The sequence below is a fragment of the Alosa sapidissima genome, chromosome 5, assembly GCF_018492685.1.
Source record: "Alosa sapidissima isolate fAloSap1 chromosome 5, fAloSap1.pri, whole genome shotgun sequence".
Lineage (NCBI taxonomy): Eukaryota > Metazoa > Chordata > Actinopteri > Clupeiformes > Clupeidae > Alosa > Alosa sapidissima.
The window spans coordinates 12,512,884-12,535,099 of record NC_055961.1 but is presented as its reverse complement, the minus strand read 5'-3'; the positions used below and the strand labels follow the sequence as shown (position 1 = coordinate 12,535,099).

At 41.0% G+C, this 22,216-nt stretch overlaps 2 protein-coding genes across 5 annotated transcripts; both read left to right on the top strand.

Annotated features, from left to right (window-relative positions):
• Nucleotides 1–1,190: 1,190 nt before the first annotated feature.
• Nucleotides 1,191–14,005, top strand: mtmr1b (myotubularin related protein 1b). Of its 3 annotated transcripts, none has more exons than XM_042091128.1 (15): nucleotides 1,198–1,846; nucleotides 2,163–2,268; nucleotides 5,020–5,095; nucleotides 5,605–5,699; nucleotides 5,835–5,942; nucleotides 6,036–6,137; nucleotides 6,599–6,682; nucleotides 6,972–7,121; nucleotides 7,439–7,627; nucleotides 9,038–9,223; nucleotides 9,729–9,935; nucleotides 10,720–10,812; nucleotides 11,215–11,328; nucleotides 11,578–11,754; nucleotides 13,135–14,005. In XM_042091128.1, the coding sequence occupies exons 1-15, from the start codon at nucleotides 1,710–1,712 to the stop codon at nucleotides 13,285–13,287; spliced, it is 1,977 nt and encodes a 658-aa protein (XP_041947062.1). In that variant the 5' UTR covers nucleotides 1,198–1,709; the 3' UTR covers nucleotides 13,288–14,005. The 3 variants fall into 3 exon arrangements, with proteins under 3 accessions (XP_041947064.1, XP_041947062.1, XP_041947063.1); XM_042091129.1 differs by lacking the exon at nucleotides 1,198–1,846 and adding an exon at nucleotides 1,859–1,974; XM_042091130.1 differs by lacking the exons at nucleotides 9,729–9,935; nucleotides 10,720–10,812; nucleotides 11,215–11,328; nucleotides 11,578–11,754; nucleotides 13,135–14,005 and having other exon boundaries at nucleotides 1,191–1,846; nucleotides 7,439–7,657; nucleotides 9,038–9,106.
• A 1,793-nt stretch (nucleotides 14,006–15,798) lies between these two features.
• LOC121708467 (mitochondrial ornithine transporter 1-like) lies at nucleotides 15,799–20,430 on the top strand. Of its 2 annotated transcripts, XR_006031653.1 has the most exons (8): nucleotides 15,799–16,362; nucleotides 16,741–16,999; nucleotides 17,293–17,433; nucleotides 18,026–18,198; nucleotides 18,410–18,568; nucleotides 19,237–19,402; nucleotides 19,913–20,001; nucleotides 20,168–20,430. XR_006031653.1 is itself a non-coding variant. In XM_042091132.1 (7 exons), the coding sequence occupies exons 1-6, from the start codon at nucleotides 16,296–16,298 to the stop codon at nucleotides 19,359–19,361; spliced, it is 924 nt and encodes a 307-aa protein (XP_041947066.1). In that variant the 5' UTR covers nucleotides 15,799–16,295; the 3' UTR covers nucleotides 19,362–19,402; nucleotides 19,913–20,002. The 2 variants fall into 2 exon arrangements, 1 of the variants encoding a protein (XP_041947066.1); XM_042091132.1 differs by lacking the exon at nucleotides 20,168–20,430 and having other exon boundaries at nucleotides 19,913–20,002.
• The last annotated feature ends 1,786 nt before the right edge of the window (nucleotides 20,431–22,216 follow it).

Genomic DNA, 22,216 nt, shown 5'->3' with positions numbered 1-22,216 from the left:
TGCTCACGGCAAAGGCTGCAGTGTTGATAGCAGTACAAGAGGGGGAAGCGAGGTTTTAGAATATCGTTACATCTATGTAATAATTTCAAGACAAATTGGAGAGTCCAATCGGTTTCTTACCTTGGTGACGCATTTCTGCTTTGACGATGAAGCAGCTCAGTGAAGCAGTACCGTCCCAGGCTTTTCTGAACCCATACACGTTGAGCTGACGGATGAAACTGTTCATGTTTTTGCTATGAAAGATCTTTGAGAGTTGATTTCTTTCAAGTATCTCTTTTTGGAAAAGTTCCTCATCAATGATGATGTATGTTCCAGTTTTATAGGCTACAACTGACTTGAAATGTGGGGCAGCCGTGGCCTACTGGTTAGCACTTCGGACCTGTAACCGGAGTGTTGCTGGTTCGAACCCCGACCAGTAGGCACGGCTGAAGTGCCCTTGAGCAAGGCACCTAACCCCTTACTGCTCCCCGAGCGCCGCTGTTGATGCAGGCAGCTCACTGCGCCGGGATTAGTGTGTGCTTCACCTCACTGTGTGTACACTGTGTGCTGTATGTGTTTCACTAATTCACGGATTGGGATAAATGCAGAGACCAAATTTCCCTCACGGGATCAAAAGAGTATATATACTTATACTTAAATTTGGATTCTCAACAAGATGCAACAATTTCTTTGGAAATGGTAGGGTGAAAAAATTCATTTCAGAGGTCTTGTGATTTTTGCTCCTTGGGATGAAGCTTCTTGACAATCGACTCTTCTGACATCACTCGAGTGCCGTTTCCTCCAGTGCAGTTCTCAGTTCCTGGTCCTCATCTGCTAAGGGATCAGGGGTGACACTTGTGGAGTCCACCTTTTAACATTCTCCTGGGTAGGTATTTCCTCATCAACAGCTTCTGCTGCCATATCCTGATTAATTTCAGACATGGAATAACAAGCCTTTAAAAAGGCTTCTGACTTGCAGGTATTTTTGCATAAACCACACTTTTAGGTTCTAGTGACACTATGTTCAACATCATAATTATTTCTCTGAATATTTATTCATTTCTTTGAAGTTTGACTAACGACCTAACTACATGACAGTTAAGTAGTTGACAATGACATAAGATCAAAACCGTATCTTTTTAAATAAATATAATATGTATGTAGGGCCTGAAAAGTGTTTCCATAACTGCCACATCTATCCACTAAGCAGGCAATGTTGTTCAGCTATCAAGCCTATGTGGTGGTTCTTAAAATAGACTGCGTAAGCTAGGCTACTTAAAAACATTGCGTCAGTAGGCTACTATAAAAATGTGATTAATGTTCGAGCTTGAAGTGTCAGGGTTAAAGGACTCGTTTGAAGGATTTTATTTGTAAGTTTTAATTAACTCGATTTAAGCCCAGAACAGACCAAACTATTCTGTAACTTGGCTATGTGACAAGAAATACATTAGCCTACGAATTAATACATTCTTAGCAGTTTCTCGAATTTTAGATTTTGCACTCTTGAGCAAAATAGGTCCGAATTGTTTTTGTCCAGTGCATTTTGGGTAATGGAAACGATGTATCAGTCACGATGACGTGGGCAAGTCTCAAAAGTCTGGAGGTTGGATGAAGAAGAAAATCACAGCCCTGCACTACTGTTTCACATGAGACAGAATAAGCAGAACGCACAGATGACTAGATAAGGTCCATTATAATTAATTAACTTGGTAACAACCTACTGCACTGACATGGATAAACACCTCAGTACTGGATGTCACGGAACCGACTACAACGCTTCGCAGACGAGTTCAGGTCGAAAACCTCCTAGGACTTTAACGTTAGGGGGGACTACTTCCAGACAACCCAGTATCGAGGCACTTGACAGGCGAGTCGATTTCCGAAGTTATAGCCTGTGTGACGGCAATATGTCAGGCTATAGTTTTATGATAGCCAACTTAAACCTGTAGATTTGGTATTTGAACTATAGGTCGTGTGTTTTGCAAACCTGTTCAGGTGCGTCATTTTACAGAAATATCATAGCAGAAGTGGCCTATGATATTTGGCCTATTTCCTGGTGATTTTGATAATTGTGGCAGCACTTTTGTGACTTTTACATTGGTTTGGCATATTTTTTGGTGTCATTTTTTTGGCCAAAAGAAAAATACAGAACACAAGTAACCGGTTGACCTTTCCTGCATCAGTCCTACAGGATCACACGTTGAATGGTGCAAACAGTTAATAGCAGCAACCATGTCAAGCCAAATATCTGGACCTGTTGCACCTGAGCCAATGGCTCGTGATTACAAGGTAGGAACTCCACTTACACTTCTCATGAAAACCATTCAGAGCAAGTATGCTCAAATGTTTATCCATCCCAGAGCTGAGTCTGAACCTTGCCCTGATGGGCCACTATTCTGCTCCAAAACAGAGGGAAGAAACAGGACCCCGTCCATCTCAGAGTGAGCTTTTGCTCTTCTGAACACTCCAAATGTATTGCTTAGAGATGGGTGATTTAACATTTGATCATAGGTGTCCTGTTAATACAGAAATATCAGGGTGCCTACCAGCCAACCAGGAAAGAAGATATTTCAACACGGGTATAAAATATTGTGTGAAACAACTTGGGCTATAATTATGGTTGGCTCATCTGCGTTTTTGTTGTCCTATACGTATTGAATAACTTTGTTTGATACAAGTGAAGTTGCAAAGATGTTTTTACTGGGCTCTGAAGATTGAATACATTCTCAGTATTCATTTATCATGATTCCTTATATTGGTTTACAGTTCAGGTTTTTAATTAAAGTAATATTTCAATTAAACAATCTGAAATGAATAGTCATCATATCCCTGAAACCCACTCACTTAAGACCTCCACTGTAATCTCATCTGCAGGCACCATCTGCTTTAGCCTACAGTACTTTATACATGTCACAATGGCAGTAAATGAGCTTAAAGAATGGATACAGTGTTTGTTCAAGGTTTTTTTTCCTTGAACGAGGCTTTTTTTCAGATAATCTATCAAGATAACATCGGTAAAAGTAATCCTTTAAGATAAACCAGTGTTTATTTTACCAGACCAAATGTTTACAGTTCTGTCTGATGAGAACACACCCCAAAGTTTCACTGGTGTAAAGCCATCAGCAACTATTGCTGACTGTAAATGTTGCAAGTGAAACACTTGGACATTTGTGAAAAGCTTACAAACCATGCCAGCTTTTCTCATTATTGCTCTCCCTCTCGCGAGTATTAGTATTAGTAGCCATGGTGAACAGGAACCAGATCCATGGGCCTTTTGTGTGCTCTTGGTCCGCTGGCTGTGTGTATGTGTGTGTGTGTGTGTGTGTTTGTGTGTGTTTGCTGGGCTTTCTGGCGTGGTGTCCCGCTCACAGCTGGGTCCCGGGGAGAATTCTCCACCGCGCTGGCCTGGACGGCTGCCAATGGCCCGTGACGCTGCGCCTAGGCTGGGTGGAGCAGACCCATGGAACAGTGGCCCCTCCAGGGCTGTGCTAGCTGCTCTATACAGTCTGTTCCCATGTGGAAGGGCTGGGAAAGGGGTGGTGGCTTTGGCTTTACTGCAGAGTACATAGTTCTTGTGTGACAGATGTGTGCGTGGGCCTCAGGTCATTGTCGAATACTCAGTTCTCAGGCGATAGGGTTTGAATGCTTGCTTGTTTGTTGTTTTCTTTATTCTTATCTGTGTATACCCAGGCAGGCTTAAGTGTTGGTTTTAAAATTACTAATCTTCTTAATTCTTAACTGTTGGTTGAGATGCATTGAGATGCAGCATTTTAGGTTACACATTCCATGTATACATTCAGAAACCTATGATTGTTGTTCTCCTACAGTATAGTAGAGTGTCTAGGACAAGAGTGTCTAGGCCTACAGTAGATAATCTTGGACTGTGTCAGCAACAAAACCAGTTTTTCCAAGTTAATTTTTTTTAAGGATTGCTGGTCAGATCCTGTGAAATACAAGACTGCCATACAGTCATTCCTTCACTCTTTTTTTGGGCAGGAGAATTAGCTTTTAATTTTAGGGTCAGTTTGAAAATAGCCTATGAATCTGTTTTGATTGCATGGTGGGTCTCAACCAGCATTCCAGAGTCTTTCTTAGAGCAGCACTCTCACTGTTTGTTTTATGTGGTGGTGGTGGTCAAACTATATAGTTGCTCTGGAATAGGAGGGAGTTTGGCTGATTCAGGGAGAATGGAACTTGTGCAAAACTCAGCTCAGTTCTTTTAGGCATTTCTTTTGGAATATTTTAAAATATACCTCTCTCATATCATGTTGGGTTTATCTTTCTGATATGTGCAATTTAACCAGCCTAGTTTGTTTTCATATTTTGTTATCAACATTTATTGGATGTCACCTGGATGCATAGTCATTTGTAGAACATTGTAGTAATGTTCCACGTAATAGTCACACTTAACTAACTACATTGTGCTTGTATCTGTAAATGATGTTTTTCAGAGTGTCTCTGTGTGTAGTTTCTTGTATGTTAATGGTGTTGTGGTTTGTGGTTGTCAGAGCATGTTCTGTTTCATTTTTGTCATGTGATGTATATGAATCCCAAAACTCTTTTTTGACTCAAGTCTCACTCAGCCCTGTGTTTTGCATCGTATCTGATTGTAGTGTGCTGTGTTCTATGGCCATATTGTATTATACAACAGGTAGGAATGGTTTAACTATTTATTAATTTCTGATTGGATGAGAGGCATTCCATTCCATGATTACCTGCAGCACTCAGGCACTCTCACTCATGCCATGACATGTTTATGTGCTGCAAGATGGCTAGCTTACACTACAAAAAAGATGACTGAATGCAGTTCAAACTGTACTGCAAACTGTACTGCAAACAAAAGAGTTCAATACTGATGACAGCCAGGATCAAGTTTTACTTTTGTGTTTGCACAGCTCTCAAGGCTGAAAACTGTGGTGAATAGTACTATTTTTATCGTCATCGTCATTTATATCGTTATCCCTAAAAATATCATGTGGTGATATAGGTCATAGGTCTACAGTATATCGCCCATTCCTACTGTGTTGGTCTGTCCGGCAGGCACTGAGAGATGCCAATAAACAGGCCCAGCTGGAGGAGGCTGCCCGCATGCCAGGGGAGGCCATCAAAGCCATAGGTGAGGAAGCTTCGCACACACGCACAAACACACACACGCACACACACAAGCACACATGCACACACACACACACTCACACACGCACACATACTCATACATGCACACATGCACACATACACACACAAGCACAAGCACACATGCACACATGCACACACACACACAAGCACACACAAGCACACACACACACACACACACACACACACACACACACACACACACACACACACACAAGCAAACATGCACACACACACAGACACACACGCACACATACTCATATGTGCACACACACACACACACACACACACACATACACACGCGCATCCATTGCTGGATTTCTGCTTTAGTAGGGTGATTCAAAAGTAAAACTAACTTCTATTCCTAAATACCATAGAACTGTATTCGAAAGCAAAGAAACTACATATAGCATATGTTGCTTGATTTTTACCAGGCTCTCTTTGGTTTATTTAGAAAAGGCATACAGAAAAAAACTTCTTTCTGTCTCCTTCCAGCCAAAGATGTCATGTACATTTGCCCATTCTCTGGGGCTGTTAGTGGCACTCTGACCATCACCGACTACAAGCTCTACTTTAAAAGCCTGGCTCGGGTAAACCTTCATTTTCACTTCCCCCTGTATTTGGTGGTAGTTTTCCCTTCACATGTGAAATTGTTAGTATAAGTACTGTATGAGTGCTCTGATTTGTGTGTATCTTGAGTAAAAACTGTTTCATGTTGGGGCTAGGATCCTCCATTCGTCCTGGATGTGAATCTGGGTGCTATCAGTCGTTTGGAGACTATCGGGGTGCAGAACCACGGCGAGAACACACGAGGCCTCGAGATCGTGTGCAAAGTCAGTGAGAAACAAAAGAACATGAAACATATAGTTAAAGGTATAACCAGGGATTAATAACTCCCGTGACCCCCCCTGTGCCCTTCTTGACAGGACTTAAGAAACCCCCGGTTTGCGTACAAGAAGGAGGAACAGAGTAAGCTGCAGATTTTGGAGATGTTGACCAGATATGCCTTTCCTCTGTCCCATGATCTGGTACATAGACATACTAATCTAAATTTAGTCTCATCTCTCTTCCTCTACTGCCAGAATAAGAGGCAGAATGCATTAAAGGCCCAAGTTAAATAGCCTACCATATATGGCATATTTCTAGACAGGCTTACTTCATCTGACAGCACATGGAGCAGCTTATGGTGTGCTTTCTCAGTTGTGATATGTTAATACATGTAATTTGGTGGGTGAAGTGCAACGTGCAAGTCTTAACATGAGGTCAAATGTATTTGCTTATGTAATACCATGAGCATAATCTTAAACTGAAACCTCGATGGATCAGCTCGGTGCTCCCTCATGCCACATGATAGCTTTAACTCATGCGGGAGGCACTTGGCTTATTGAGTGACTTTGCTCTTTAGACATCATATAAATTAGGACCCTTAGTGTCTCATCTCAGCTCAGCTCATCCACTCATACTGTAGATTTGGTCTCTCCATTTCCAGCCTCTGTTTGCATTTTCGTACCAAGAGAAGTTTCCGGAAGATGGCTGGAAGGTTTATGACCCTACAGCAGAGTACAAAAGACAGGTACTACTGCAGACATTTTGTGAAACTGTAGATCTGATTGGTGTGAGTTATTCAGTTGTTTACTGTGCATTATTTGTAACACACTTTAATATGGCAGAGTCCATGTAGTGTTTTAGCAGGATTTACACAACTTTTTTTTTTCTTTCAAACTAAATGGATTGTGATTTAAAGGGCTATTTAATTTGACAACATTGGAGAAATTATTATTATTATTATTATTATTATTATTATTATTATTTTATCATTTGTATCACATGCAAAGTCAGTGTTGTCTGTGTTTGTTGGGCAGGGCTTGCCCAATGAGAGCTGGATCATCAGTAAGATCAACAGCAGCTATGAGGTGTGTGACACCTACCCTGCTCTGCTGGTCGTGCCCTCCAACATCAGTGATGACGAGCTGAAGAGAGTGGCCACCTTCAGAGCCAAGCATCGTATTCCAGTAAGCTCATAGTGTGTACAGGCTGTTGGCACACACACACACACACGCGCGCGCACACACACACACACACACACACACACACACACACACACACACACACACACACACACACACACACACACACACACAGACAAATCAGCAAGAATTGATGAGGTGCTATACTTGACTCTGACACAGGAGCAAACTTTGAATTATCAAGTGATGCCAAGTGATGTGAATTATCATTATATATTATCATGTAATTGCTAGTAAACAGTGCTAGTAAAAAAAAAAAGTGAAAAATTGCTCGCAGTGACATTGGCCTCTCTCATCCTCAGGTTCTGTCATGGATCCACCCAGAGAGCCAGGCTGCCATTGTTCGCTGTGGGCAGCCTCAGGTGGGCCCGTCGGACCGCCGGTGCAAGGAGGACGAGCGCTACCTGCAGACCATCCTAGATGCCAACGCCCAGTCACACAAGCTCACCATCTTTGATGCACGGCAGAGCAGTGTGGCCGACACCAACAAGGTGCAAAGGACATTGAGACTATAGAGGACAGTGAGTGCTCTGCTTCAGACACTGACCTCCTCTTGCCTCAGTGACTTTTATCACAAGACACTCAAGATAAGAAAATTAACTTTAAATGAATTAGATTAAGCAGCATATTGTAGTCATTTTGTTGTGAAACAAATATTGATTGCATTTGTAACTGAGTAATTTCATGGTAAGAGGCAGGGCCGGATCTCCCTATGGACCCTTTCAAGAGAGTTCCATTATCAGCATCATAGTTGGCCCCACAAGGCTTCCATTTTAACATTCCATATGTTATCTTAATGCAGAGGAAGTAGATTGGGGCCCAAATAGAACGTTCAAGCATTGTTTTTGTTTTTATTGTTGAAAGGGTCTATACGCACACTACGCAAGTTGCACAGGCCCCCTCCCCTGTCTCCCCATGTTGCTGACCTAGCCTACCAAGCAGGGAAGTGAATCCTCTGATCTGTCTGCGGCTTGTTTGCCAGCCTTTCCCAGGCAGAGTACTTTTTTTTTAATGCCGGCGAATGGTTACAGTTTAAAAAAAAAAAAAAAAAAAAAAAAAACGCATCTTTAAATGCGTTCATAATACGTTCGAGATGAAACCCGTCTAAATTAATCGATGACCCATACATTTCTAAAACAGGTAAATGGTTTTACAATAGCCTATTTCAGTCAAGCTTTATTGGTTTAGATACAACTATGCTAAATGGAGCCTAATGGATTAACTTTGATTTGCTGTGCTGCATACTGGACTATAGATGCACATAGTAGGCTAAATTAGGCCTATATTATTAAAAGTATTAATAGAATTAATTAAAATTATAGTTTAAATAGTCAACGTTTGAAAAAAATATTGAAGGGAATCGGCGAGCCAGTCCAGTAGCTTTGGCAAGTAGCCTACTACAGACACAGGGGAAGAACAGTCAGCCTCAGCTAGTAGGCTGCTAGCACACCCAGATATGTAGACTACAGCAAGCATCAAACACAAGCAGTCCAGACCCTAAAACTGGGCATTTATAGCTGTGAAGGTGATTCACTCACAATTATTTTTCTTTTCCCCTAACCCTTTTTGGGACAAAAAAACTACATAACTTCCATAGTCATCCAAAATGGGGTGGGATGATTGGGAGCACTGGGTACTTTTGCCCATTACATTTGGGCCCTCAGAGTTCAGGTAGGAGGGCCCCTTAGCAGGATTTTGCCTAGGGCCCCATGGAGGTCTGAACCGGCACTGGTAAGAGGTAAAATCAATCATTTACTGGTGATGTCATGGATTTTATATATGTTTTTCTTGTGGCTCATGCTGGTATATATTTGTCATGTTCTGTTTTTCCTGTTATTCTGTTCTGCTATTTTGTCACATCATATAACAACTTTTTGTGATATCTACTCATCTACTTGTAGGCCAAGGATGGAGGCTATGAGAGTGAGAGTTTCTACCCCAATGTGGAGCTGAACTTCCTGGAGATCCCCAATATCCACGTGATGCGTGAATCCCTGAGGAAGCTGAAGGAAGTGGTGTACCCAGCCATCGATGAGGCCCACTGGCTCTCCGCCGTGGACGCTACCCACTGGCTGGAGTACATTCGGGTGAGGTTTACCGGACATGGATTAAACCTAGTCCTATACTTAAAGATCTTTTTCAATGGAGATCATCTGTTTCTGTTTTAGTATTAAACTAATCTTAATGCATGAAGGATATTGGCCCAAAAGTGTGTTTACTGGGTCTTAACTGGGTTTGTTTTACTGGTTGATCACAATGTTAATGTAAAGTTAATGTTCCCTTGTTACAGTGTTTGTGAACGCATCATTGTCCACTCCCTCTAATTATTAAGGTAGATTGTGTTGATGATGTTTCAGAGGATGATAATTGCTGATTGTAGTGACAGTTGGTTTGCATTGGGAGTGCCATTGATGTGGCCATCCTCGGACCTCACATCCTTGAAGTAACATTATTTATGTTCATCATTAGCTCCACTGTCTGCAATTTCAGAAAGTTTTGCACAACTATATGTAATCCCAACAAACCCTTTATACTGTAATCCCAACACTGAACACTTTTAGTGTTTTACCAGCCATGTGTTGTCTGTGGCAGTTGCTGCTGGCCGGGTCGGTGCGCATAGCGGACAGGCTGGAGTCGGGGAAGACGTCGGTGGTAGTCCACTGCAGCGACGGCTGGGACCGCACGGCCCAACTCACCTCTCTGGCCATGCTGATGCTGGACAGCCACTACCGCACCCTCCGTGGCTTTCAGGTCCTCATAGAGAAAGAGTGGCTCAGTTTCGGGTACCGCTTCGCCTCAGTAAGTACAGAAAGCTGCAGGGGACATTTTTTCAAAGGGGATTTTTTTTTCTTTGTTTGATTTTCATTTAAACGTTGACCAGCTGAAATGGAGAAAGTCATGTAAGACCTTTTGGGACTGATTGAATGTCAAATGAGGACAGTGACGTTTCTTTAAGTTCATCAGGTTGTTTCTGCTCTAGTGTGTTGTGTGGGTAGTGTATGTTCAGTGTAAGTGCATGCTTTAAAATGATGGCCTTGGACACCATTTATCATCTGTGTGGAGGAAGGGACTTTATTATGTCTAGTTTTGAGGTAGTATATTTTGTCAAATGTAATAATCATTCTCCACCCCCAACTATCGGGAAAACCCATGGGCATGCAGTAATGCAACGCAAGCGTGTGAGAGTAGGGTCAGGGAACAATGTATTTAACTTTGTTTCATAAATGTACACTTGACTTCCTACTGCAATTTTTATGTCTGCAGGCATTGCTTCTACCATTTACCACAGCCACTTTCGATTGCAAATCGTCATCCCCTCTTGTCACTGATTGGCCCACCATACTGGTGGCTGAGTGAAACCTAAATGCATTGAGAGAAGCCAAATTATCTGCCAGATGAAAATAATTCTAGGCAGGCGGGGCCAGGCTAATAATCATTGGCCACCATAAAAAATGCAATATGCAGATTCAAAATGAATAAGCTCCCTCTTTCCCTATCCACAGCAGTTACAGGTCGCAGTATCAAAGTCACTAGGTTTGTTTAGATTGTTTGGTATAACTAGTCTCTTTTGTGTTGTTTTCAGCGTGTGGGCCATGGAGATCAGAACCACGCCAACTCAGAGCGCTCTCCACTGTTTGTACAGTTCATAGACTGTGTATGGCAGATGACTAGACAGGTGGGTAGACTTAGGTGCCCCCTAGTGGTCATGTACTGGCATGTTTTTGGTTGAAATAAATTCAGATTGTGTTATTTGGTATGGTACTCATTGCATATCAGTGAGAGTTAAAACTAAATATACTCTTATAAATCTTGCCTTTAAACAACAAGAAGATTGGTTCTGATTAAAGGCTAGACATCTCAACATGAGGTGCTGAATAATTTTATAGAAATAAAAAAATGCACACCAAAGTGGAAGTGCTGGTTAGGATAAAATCATAAATGGTGCAAAGAGTAGCAGCACAGTCCTTTCTTTTTAAACTATTAATTTTATGTTATTTCTTTGTGGCTGCATCCTTCTGGACTTTGCATTCAGTGTAGAAACCTTTTAAGTATAACCTCACGTTTTCCCTTCATACAGTTTCCCTCAGCTTTCGAGTTCAACGAGGTGTTTCTCATCACTGTGTTAGACCATCTCTACAGCTGTCTTTTTGGGACCTTCCTCTATAACAGCGAGCAGGAGCGGATACTCAATGTAAAGGCCTTTGCCATTTTACAAAATGTCTAAATACTGTATAATTTATGTATTAATTAAATTAATGCATTCAAAATATATAGATATGATTCATTATTTTTGGAAGGAATTTCACTTATCTGAAACATCTAAGGTCAAAAAAGCTCAAAGAAACGCTTTCCATAAAATTAAGAGTAACGCTGTTTGTAAATATTGTTTCTAACTCTATAGTAAATGCCGCTTGTATCTGGCAATTGTGTTTCACCTCAGGAGGTGCCAGCCAAGACCGTCTCCCTGTGGTCATACATCAACAGCCAGGTGGAGGACTTCACAAACCCATTCTACGTGTCCTACGAGCACCACGTCCTGTACCCCCTGGCTAGCACCAGGCACCTGGAGCTGTGGGTGAACTACTATGTGCGCTGGAACCCTCGCATGAGACCACAGGTGAATGGTGTATGGGCGTGCAGTGCCATGCAGATGTGTGTTACGCTGAGCGAGCGTCATTATTAGGGCATCTTGGCTTTCGTGTGGTCATCATGGTAACGTTTCTGGGCAGGCTGAATGAATGGAGAAAGAGTTGCAACTCTGCATAGGGTGGACATACAGTAGACATGGTCAAACTAGCTTTAAACAGGCACAGGACACAACGGGATTTACATGACATCAGTGGTATAAACAATTGTTTAACTGTTCATCAAATGAAGCTTACAAAACAGGAGTTTTGCTGTTTACTGTTCTTTTCAAATGTGTGGTTAATTTCACCACCTTTAATGTTAGAGGCTCCTCAGTTGATTATTTCCTCAGTGGCTTGTGTCCTGAGTGATGGATCCTGATTAGGTTGTGGTAATCTCAAAAGGACAAACATTCAGCACTCATTAATGAGACAACACCGTCAGATGACAACATCAGACACTGTCCAGGTGACCACTTGCATAACCTACTCACAGCTCTACAAAAACACTTTCTCTACCGCTACTTTGAACTGCGACCTCACCTCAGTCACAAAGGGAAACAATTGATTACTTGGACGGGGTTAGAGGGTTTCAAATGCAGTGGACAGGGTTAGAGGGTTTCGAATTCAGTCTTTATGCTATTTGTTATATCACATTTCTACATAGTTTTCTCTAAATGTAAATGTATACTGTTATTCCCTGATGTTGCAGGGTTGTTATGGTCTATAGGCCTCTTTGAAAGGCGACCCTAACTGAAACACTCTTGTTGTTTCACTTGTTGTGTTTCTGCCCCCCCCCAATACACACACACACTTTAGCTTTATTCCTCTATATACATGTAGCATGTTGTATTGTAGGCTATGTTTGCTATGTAAATAAAATGACTTGACCTTTCTCTCTAATTCGGTTGTTAAGTCCGACGTCAAAAAACGTTTACTAGCGCAGCCAGCCGGTTTTCACAACTTGTAAACCTTGTCACCATCACCTCCGTTTTGGTGAGGGTGAAACAAAATCGCTTAACTTTAACAGAGTAATTACTGTAGCTGTGCAGCCAGATGAAATAATCAAGGGTAAAGTCCAGACTTCCGTGAAAAATAGGATTTTATTAGGTTGAGGCAACAAGTGAGTAGTAAGATGACAATTTTCTTAAAGGCTACTGTGAATAGTGGAAAAAAGTGAATTATTTTACTGTCTATGGAGGAAATGAGCGGATCTGAAAGAGAATCCGCCTATTATTGCATCATAACTTAATAACCGAATACTCTCTCTCTCTCTCTCTCTCTCCCTCTCTCTCTCTCCCTCTATCTCTCTCTCTCACGCTCCCTCTCTCTCTCCCCCCCTCTCTCCCTCTCTCTTTCTTTCTCTCTCATAGGTGCCAGTGCATCAGAGTCTGAAGGAGCTGCTAGTGCTGCGTGCGGAGCTGCAGCGGAGGGTGGACGAGCTGCGGAAGGACGTCTCATCCACGTCAACACAGCCCGCCTCAGCCACACATGCACCAGGCGCAGCCATGCACACCACAGTCTAGACTATCACACACACACACACACACACACACAACCTGCTGTCTCTCTCTCTCTCTCTCTCTCTCTCTCTCACACACACACACACACACACACACACTTATCAGTAATATTGAAATCAGAAAGATGAACCTTGGGATCCTTGAATCCAGATACATATTCACATACACTTACCAAAATGCTCAGTGTGGTGCTTTTACAGTGGACAGTGGTCTGAGATTTGTAAACATCTCATAGTCTGTCTATTTATTTAGCGCAGTCTGGTCTATTTTACACACTTACAATTCAAACTCTTGTTTGTCAACTGACAAACAAGAGTTTGAATTGTAGTCTTATTGGCTGTGAATAAGATACTGTAATCCTATACTACATATCTATTGGCTATTGGCCATCGCTATTGGCTTTAGCGTTGCTGAATGAATGAAGTGGCCTTAGCATTGCTGAATGAATGCTGAAGGAACTGTATCTTATGTTTGTCTTAGTGGTATTCATTTCAATATCTTTCTCATACTGAAGTTCATGCCTTGCAGTAACCAAAGCACAGATATTTTGACCTGTTGGAGCTGTTACTACATGACTTATTACTAGTATTTGCAGTAATACTACTTCTGTCATTGTCACTTGTAAATATATTTTCAAAATGTACATCAAATTATTTGCTATTTTAATAAGCAATATTTCCATGGTTCTCAAACAATAGCAAAAGTGCTTATTCTTATTAAAAAGAAAGGTTAATTAAAAAGATCTGTATTGTTTTTCTGTGGTATGTGTACCATGTGATAGGCGTTTTACAAATATTTTAACGCAAATATTTTACAAATATTTTAACGCATGAACTTTCACCTTCATCTTTACTATTAGACACACGTTAGCGATGATTAGCTGGGACCAGGCCGGGATCCCTCAGTTTATGTTGCTGTCTGGTATGACGTGTGAAAACCCACTAGCATGCACCGATTTTTTTATTTTAAGTATTTTTATTATTATTATTTAATACATTGAATCATGAACTACAATACAAAAATCAGTGCAATTTAGTATAAATCATCAGATGAAAGAGGAGACACAGGGCTATCCATTGGTACCAAGTATGTCGATTCCTCTGGCTTATTAAAACAGACGAAGTGACTGCAAAATAATGTCATGTACAAAAACCAACTGCACACCCATTACTCTCGTTTGAATTACTCGCGGACCTGTGATCGGATAGATATGCCACGTATGTCAGATGAGAGAGGAGACACAGAACTATCATTTGATACTAAGTACAAATACCAAGTACTTACCTCACGTTTTTGTCTGTTTTTGTGGCAAAGCATGTTTATAATCCAACGCTGTGTTTCTCTATGGCAATGAATGTTCATAATCTGGTTTTAAGATCCTAGCAAATTCCTGCATGGCATCGAATTCAAGGCTCACATTGCATCCCAATTTGTTCGACAAAGAAACACCTTTTTTTGCCTTTACTTTATTAAGGCAACGCAGTAAAAAGTTGTAGAGAATCATGAGTGCAGACAGGCACACACACGTAAACTCGGGTCAAGTCAGGTCAGATCAGTTCGTGTTCCAGATATGGAGCGCAGAAATGTCATTTTTAATCACTAAATAAAAGAGCTATGAGCTTGCTGTGGTGAGATACATGTCAAAATATATTTTTATAATACGCTTTTTATATTTTAATTCTTTAAAAATCAAAATAAAATCAATGCTAGTACTAATACATGAAATGATGGCAGATCTGGATAGCCTAGACTGCTGGAAAAAAACAATATATAATATGTGTGTGTGGCACTAACAATGACCAGAATAAATTCTTATTATAAATAAAGGTAGTGAAAATGCCCTAAAAAAACTAAGGGTTAAAATAGACATATATTTAAAAAGTAGAATCCATGCAAAAATACTTAAAAAACAATTATTTAATAAATATTTCAGGAAAATATAAGTTGTCTGTGTATGTGTATGTGTATGTGTATGTGTTTATTAGTTCCAAAGTTTAATAAATTAGACACTGATGGCACAGTGCTCTGTTTTAAGTCTTTTTTTTCTCAACTAAAAATGCTTTGCGCTGGTTAGGGGGTATCTGGCTGAAAAAATATTTTACAGGGGGTACATTACTGAAAAAAGGTTGAGAACCACTGGACTAGGTAATACACTTGATTCAATAAGGCTGGCATCCCAGTGCAAATAATTCTCCCAAGGAAGTAATTTACTATGACTTAGATAGATAGATAGATAGATAGATAGATAGATCAAGAACTTCAGAGCAAATAAAAAATGCATTATTATGCTTATGAACAGAAAAAAAAACTTCAGTTCACCTGTTGTTTGAGGCCCATAAGACCATAAATAGGAAAAAGAGCAAGAAAATTTGGTTAATATTGTACCAAATTGTACCAGCACGGTGGCCTTGAACAACCGGGCTATGGGTTGAAATAGTTTTCCTTTATCAGTAGCAAAATAGTGACAACCCAAAGTATGTGCATTTCATTTCAGCATAAGTCTGGCCACCACATTATTGACAAAATACACATTATACAACACATCACTAGAGACATACTTTGTACTTTGAATACTTAAGTATTTTTAACAAGAACTTGCATACTTTCACTTATGTACAAATTTGACTTGCCAACTTTCACTTGCAGTGGAGTAATTTTTGACTGGGAGAATCTATACTTTGACTTACTGTAAGTAAAGAAATTGAGTACTTCGTCCACCTCTGCTCATAACTGATAATCATGGCCGGCTAATTATTGAACAATAATCTATTGGGATTGCGAATGTTATGGAAGGAGATAACCCTCTTTGTCTGTTCTCATGGAACCAGTCATGAGTTGGCGCAAACCGGATGAACTGATATTTACTGGGGACTTCAATTAGCGACAAGTAGCCGTTTGTTTTTAAAAGTTAATGAAAAGCGTTTACAATTCTGCAACTTTCAAATTGGTTGGTGTACTTGGAGTCCAAATCTTGACCGGTGTCCATCGTTTGCTGAAACGTTGCTGGCAGTATGGTGAACAAATGCGCAACTCATCCAGTCATTGACGCATTCATAAATATGACCGCGGGAGCTGCAGGTTTGTTAACATTACCTTTATGTGTCTACACAGAAATTCATAATAGTTTGATTTTGTCGAAATTGTTCATTGACAGGTAGAGACAGGCTCGGATACTGTGATGTGCAATATATAATTGCAGTGTTGACATGTATTCACTCTGTAGAATAACAATTCACCCAGGAATTCTGTTCATATCTCTAGTCTAGGCTATTTTCTCTGCAAACGAATATGTATTGTATATAATGTATACAATTACTTAACAAGGACAAAACTAGGCTTTTGCAAAAGCAGGAGACCGTTTTGCTATAGAAGTAGTCTGGAATTGAAGCATTAAAAAATAAATAAATAAAAATAAAAATGTGTTCTTCTCAGAAAGTTTATCTGACTTCTACATAGGTGGTGTTGCCTGTGTCTTGAGTGGACAGCCCTTTGACACAGTCAAAGTCAAAATGCAAACCTTTCCCCACCTGTACCGAGGGTTCCTGGACTGTAGTCTGAGGACTTATCGACAAGAGGGGCTCCTGGGTCTTTTTCAGGGGACTGGGCCAGCTCTGCTGGCCAACGTGGCTGAGAATGCCGTGCTTTTCGCCTGCTACGGCACATGCCAACATATCACCAGCGGACTATTAGGACTAGACAAGGTCACTGAACTGAGGTTTGTGTCCTAATTTTTTTTAAAAATGACTTCTGGAGATAATTCACATGGAAAACAGTGAAATTGAGTCTTTGTTAATGAAACACACACAAAAAATATTTTTCAGGAATATTGTTTGCATGACATCAGTCTCTGCAAGGTGTCGGTCAGCCCCCACATGCACACAATCCCTAATGTTCTGAAGTCAGTATTGCAGTTTGATAGAAATGTTTCCTCTCTTAGAACTGTTTGTATCAGTCTGCCAGTATCTCGTCCACGGTCACTCATCAAAAACCTCTTCCGTCTTGTCCCAGTGACCTGCAGAATGCTGTGGCCGGCTCAATGGCATCTGTGTTTTCCTCCTTGGTGCTCTGTCCCACAGAGCTGGTGAAGTGTCGTATGCAAGCCCTCCATGAGATGAGGAAGGAGGGGAGGACCTCGCTGGCTTCGCGCGTGTGAGTGTTGAAATATCCCATGGCATTATTTTATTTTCAGTCTCACCTCTGTTGATAGTGAGGTTGTACTAATGTGATAATTTCTAGAAGGATCATTACATAACTATTGGCTATTTACTTCCAACACATTAGTCCTACACATACATGTATGTAAAAATTAATGAGCAAGAAATGGTTCTCCCTTGGGATAAACAGCCACTTCTTGGCTGCTTCCCAGAGAACAATGCTTCATTGTCCACTAGTCACAATTTCTAGCAATTTGCCAAAAATACCACCTCAGTTATGAAAGTGCCTCTTCCCTGCAGTTGGACATGATGCTGTAGACTAAATATTCAAGAAGCACTCATGTCTCAAAGCCTTTTTGGTTCACAATGTTACAGGGGTGAGAAATCAGAAATGGAAAATCCTCCCATGGATTTTCCCCTATCTAAAGTAGTTTAAAGTATCTAAAGTAGTTGAGCATCTGCATTCTAACATCTGCTTTGGACTTTCACATTTTGATCCTGAATGTTCAAATCTCCACTTATTTAAAGAGCCGGTCACAATCACAAACAATAGTTAGCTCAAATGATAATGAGGGAGTATTCTTCAGGTCTGCCTATGCTGTGATGAAGAGTATCCTTAAACAGGAAGGTCCTATGGGCCTATTTGAAGGGATGACTAGCACCTGGCTAAGGGAAGTGCCTGGCTACTTCTTCTTCTTTGGTGGCTATGAGATCTGCAGGAGTTTTCTCACCAGGCCTGGACACTCAAAGGATGAGATGGGTGAGTGTGAAATCACAAAAGAAACAAATGGCAAATTAATTGATAAAAAAATTGACTCAGACACTCGCTGTTGCCTAATAGATATACAGACATATACGATACATATATGATTGCCCACACACACACACACACACACACACACACACACACACACACACACACACACACAGTGTTCTGTCAATCTGACACGAGACCTTCTTTTGATGTTCAGATGCCACTCGACTTGTGATAAGCGGGGGTGTTGGTGGTGCTTTGTTTTGGCTGGCTGTGTACCCCATCGACTCTGTCAAATCCCGTATCCAGGTGCTGTCAATGTCAGGCAAGCAGGCGGGGTTCCTCGTGACACTGGCCAAGATCATACGCACTGAGGGTATGGGTAAAACCTTCATTATCTTATTTAATGGACTCACCAGTATGCCATAGCATAATACTCATCTCAATCTCTGTATCAAAAAGTGTCCTTTAAAAAAAGGAGGCCATTAGCAACCACTAAGCCTATTTGCCATTATTCTCTTAAAGGTGCACTATGCAGGTTTAGGCATTTTTGGAGACTGTAGAGCTCCCTCTAGAGTCGCGATATATTTATATTTTACTCTGCTGTTGTAAATAGCAAACTTCTCGTGACTTATCCTCCCTGTACACAATGAAAATGCTTTTGTTTGGTGAAGGATTTACAACAGGCAAAAATCTCCAAAGAGCTATATCTACTGACAAGGTAATATTTCACGATTCTCGCGAGATTTGTCGGGCGCCGTTCTTGAAGTTGCATGGTTTTCTCTTTAGCGACTTACTATGTCTATGCTGTATAGCTATGCTAAGTGAACGACTTGCCTATTATAAAGTTTGTTTACCATCAAATTGGCTTCGTAAAGGTGAAAATCTTGCATAGTGTATAGTGTACCTTTAAAACAATCTGCCATCCCATTTATTTAACCTACACCTCCTTTTCTGTGCTGAAGCATTCATCCTCATGTGATGTTCTCAAATTACATCCATTCTGTTGAAGACCAAAGCAAATAGCCTTCTTATCTCCTGCAGGTTTCGTGGCCCTGTACTCTGGTCTTACCCCCACCGTCTTACGAGCCTTCCCCTCAAATGGAGCTCTTTTCCTGGCCTATGAGCTGACCAAGCAGGCCCTGTCCAGGCAAATCTCCAACACTTGAGGAGGCATGGATGGGGGCAAAGTCTGCATTGAGACACACAGGTCAATAGGACTGGTCAGCTGAATACAGGAAATACTCATGGAAAGTTAACTGCTTGCCTAATTGCTCTTGCATGAAAGTTCTAACAGAGACGGTTGATAAAGCGGTGTTCTCAGCGGTGTTTGCACTCAGACAGGTGCAAATGCCTGAGTCCCCTAATTAAAGCAGCCGTAAAGAGTTTTGTTTTAAAATAAAATAACATAACATTTGGCAAATAATGTAATAATAATAATTATATATATATATATATATATATATATATATATATATATATATATATATATATATATATATATATATACATACATGTTCATAATACATGGTATTACATGTTCATAATACCAAGTTTTTGAGTGGTTTAGCTGTGGTCTGAGTCAAGTGCTTGCAAACGATGACTGCCAAACCACCCAGTTCCCTAATGCCCCCCCCCCCACCCAGTTCCCTAATGTTCTTATTATAAGTCAGTATTGCAGTTTGATAGAACTGTTTTCTGTCCTTTATGCCACTCTCAGACACTTTTTACCTGTCCTCGGTCACTCTTTCCTAAAATCTCCCCTCCTGTGCCAATGAGAAAGGATAGGAGGACCTCGGCCTACCGTATGTGAGTGTTGAAATATCCCATAATATTATTCTATTTTCAATCTCACCTCTGTTGAACCAGGTGGTACCAATGTGACAATTTCAACAAAGGTCATTACATAATTATTGGCTACTTACTTTCAAAGAATTCTGTTAAAATTCATCAGCTAGACATTTTTCTCCTTTAGGAAAAACAGCCACTCGCTCTTGGCAACATCCCAAGAGAACACTACTTCATTGTCCTCCAGTAGGACTTATAGTTCTCCAATCTCATCCATCCATCCATTCTCTCTGTGTGTTTATAGTGTGGCATATTGGCAAACTAAGAAGTTAAGTACACTGCTCAAAAAAATTAAGGGAACACTTACAGTTTTCCACAATTGTTAAAGCACATTTTTTGAAACCTTCCACCCTTTTCTCAATTCTCAAACTACATTCACAGAATGTCGGACAGTTCTTGCAAAATAAAACACTCGCCTCAAAAGTTTTATTTGTGCTCAGAACCAAACAGTGTCAGAGTAGGCCTACCGATCCAGTGTATGATTGAAGTGTTCCCTTAATGTTTTTGAGCAGTATATTTTTGTGTACAGAACTAACTTTGTGGAGCCCTTCGGGAAACCTTCTGCTTGTTTCCTGAAAGTCTTTTCAGGTGGATTATATATATGTATATATTTTTGCATTGGACTGTTACCTGTGTAAGCCTCGTTCCGAAATAAAACTTCTGTTTAGTGGAACCATATTTTGGCCTTTGTTCTGTTACGGTGCTGTCCTACACCCCACCTGCTTGGAAAAACTCATGATGTCACACTCGATAGGAAACCATTATCTCATTTTGGGGGAAAAGTAGTTGACTTGCACATACTCATACTCACTTTATTGTGTATAGCACTGATGAGGACAAAGAGACAACACCTTAAGATATATCAATAAACAATTGTTTTGAGTTTTATTCAGTCTACAAATCATCACATATTGTTTTTAATTAAAGCAAGATGTTATACCTTTGCACCATCCATAGACAGAAGATAAGAGGACATTCTGGTATTTTTCCAAATATGCTAAGAGGCAAACTGATTCTGAATACTGCAAGATACAAGTTTAATATTTTCCTCACATAGTAGGGTTACCGAAAACATGATAGTAGTTCAATACATGAATTAAGAAGAAGGTAGAGATGATTCAGTTACAAGTGAGATATTTGAGACAACAATTCTTAAATCGCCACACTATGTTTTACGCTTAATTAAACAAAAATATCTAGTTAATTGAAGATGTTTTGAACCCATACTTGAAGGTATGGTAGTTTGATTTTTCTTTTCCAATGACTCAATCATTCCTTTCAGCCGTCCACATTCTTGTGCTTGACAAAGTCTAAAAAAAAAAAGTTTGGCCACAAAATTCTGACAGCAGATTTTCAGGGATAGAGGTACTGCTGCAGCTCTCTGGGGTAGCATGTTTTCCCAAAGGGGTAATCAAACCATTTACCCACATGGTGCCAGGCACTGGCATACCAATGCATGCCCTCCTCCTCTGCCTGGTGTTGTAGAGGGAACAGCTTTGAAAAGAAAGGGACATAAGAGCGCAGTGTGTGGAGGAACCTGTAGGGGGCGAAGGGGAGGTGGGCAAGGTACTGACGACATTGCAGGGCATAGCAGGACACCAGGTGCCCATCTACAATCAGATTCCCCTCCACGGTCATGGGGGCATAGGCACCCAAGTCCTTTGAGTCCTGGACATTAGTCACACGGCGGGCCACCAGTGAACCAGTTCCTGGGTCATGTCGGAAGAGCAGGTGACCCCTCTGCAGGTCTTTGGCAAACACCGGGATCATGTCAGTGGCTGAGCTCACTGTTCCATTAGACGTGGCGATGAAAGTGACTCTTCTGGTCCTCTGACAGGGCGAGCAGCTCTGGGGATTCCTCTGTGGTCAGGAGGACGTAGTGCTCCACTGCAGAATGACGGCGGTCCAGCCACAGGATGACCTCGCTGAAGACCAGCTGTCCGTCAGCCTTCATGGCAAGGACCCTGTCCCCCAGTTTCAGCTCAGCCATAGTCTTACCCTTTCCCTCACTGGTAAGCACAGTGGCATGACCAGGGAAACATTTTCTCACCTCGCAAGGAGGACTATAATACAAGCTAGTACCTCTAGGAATCTTCCATTTCCTCACCCCAGCAACTGTAAACTGATTAAGAAGAGACCAAATTTTTTTGGATTCAGGATTAATAACATTGGTTGG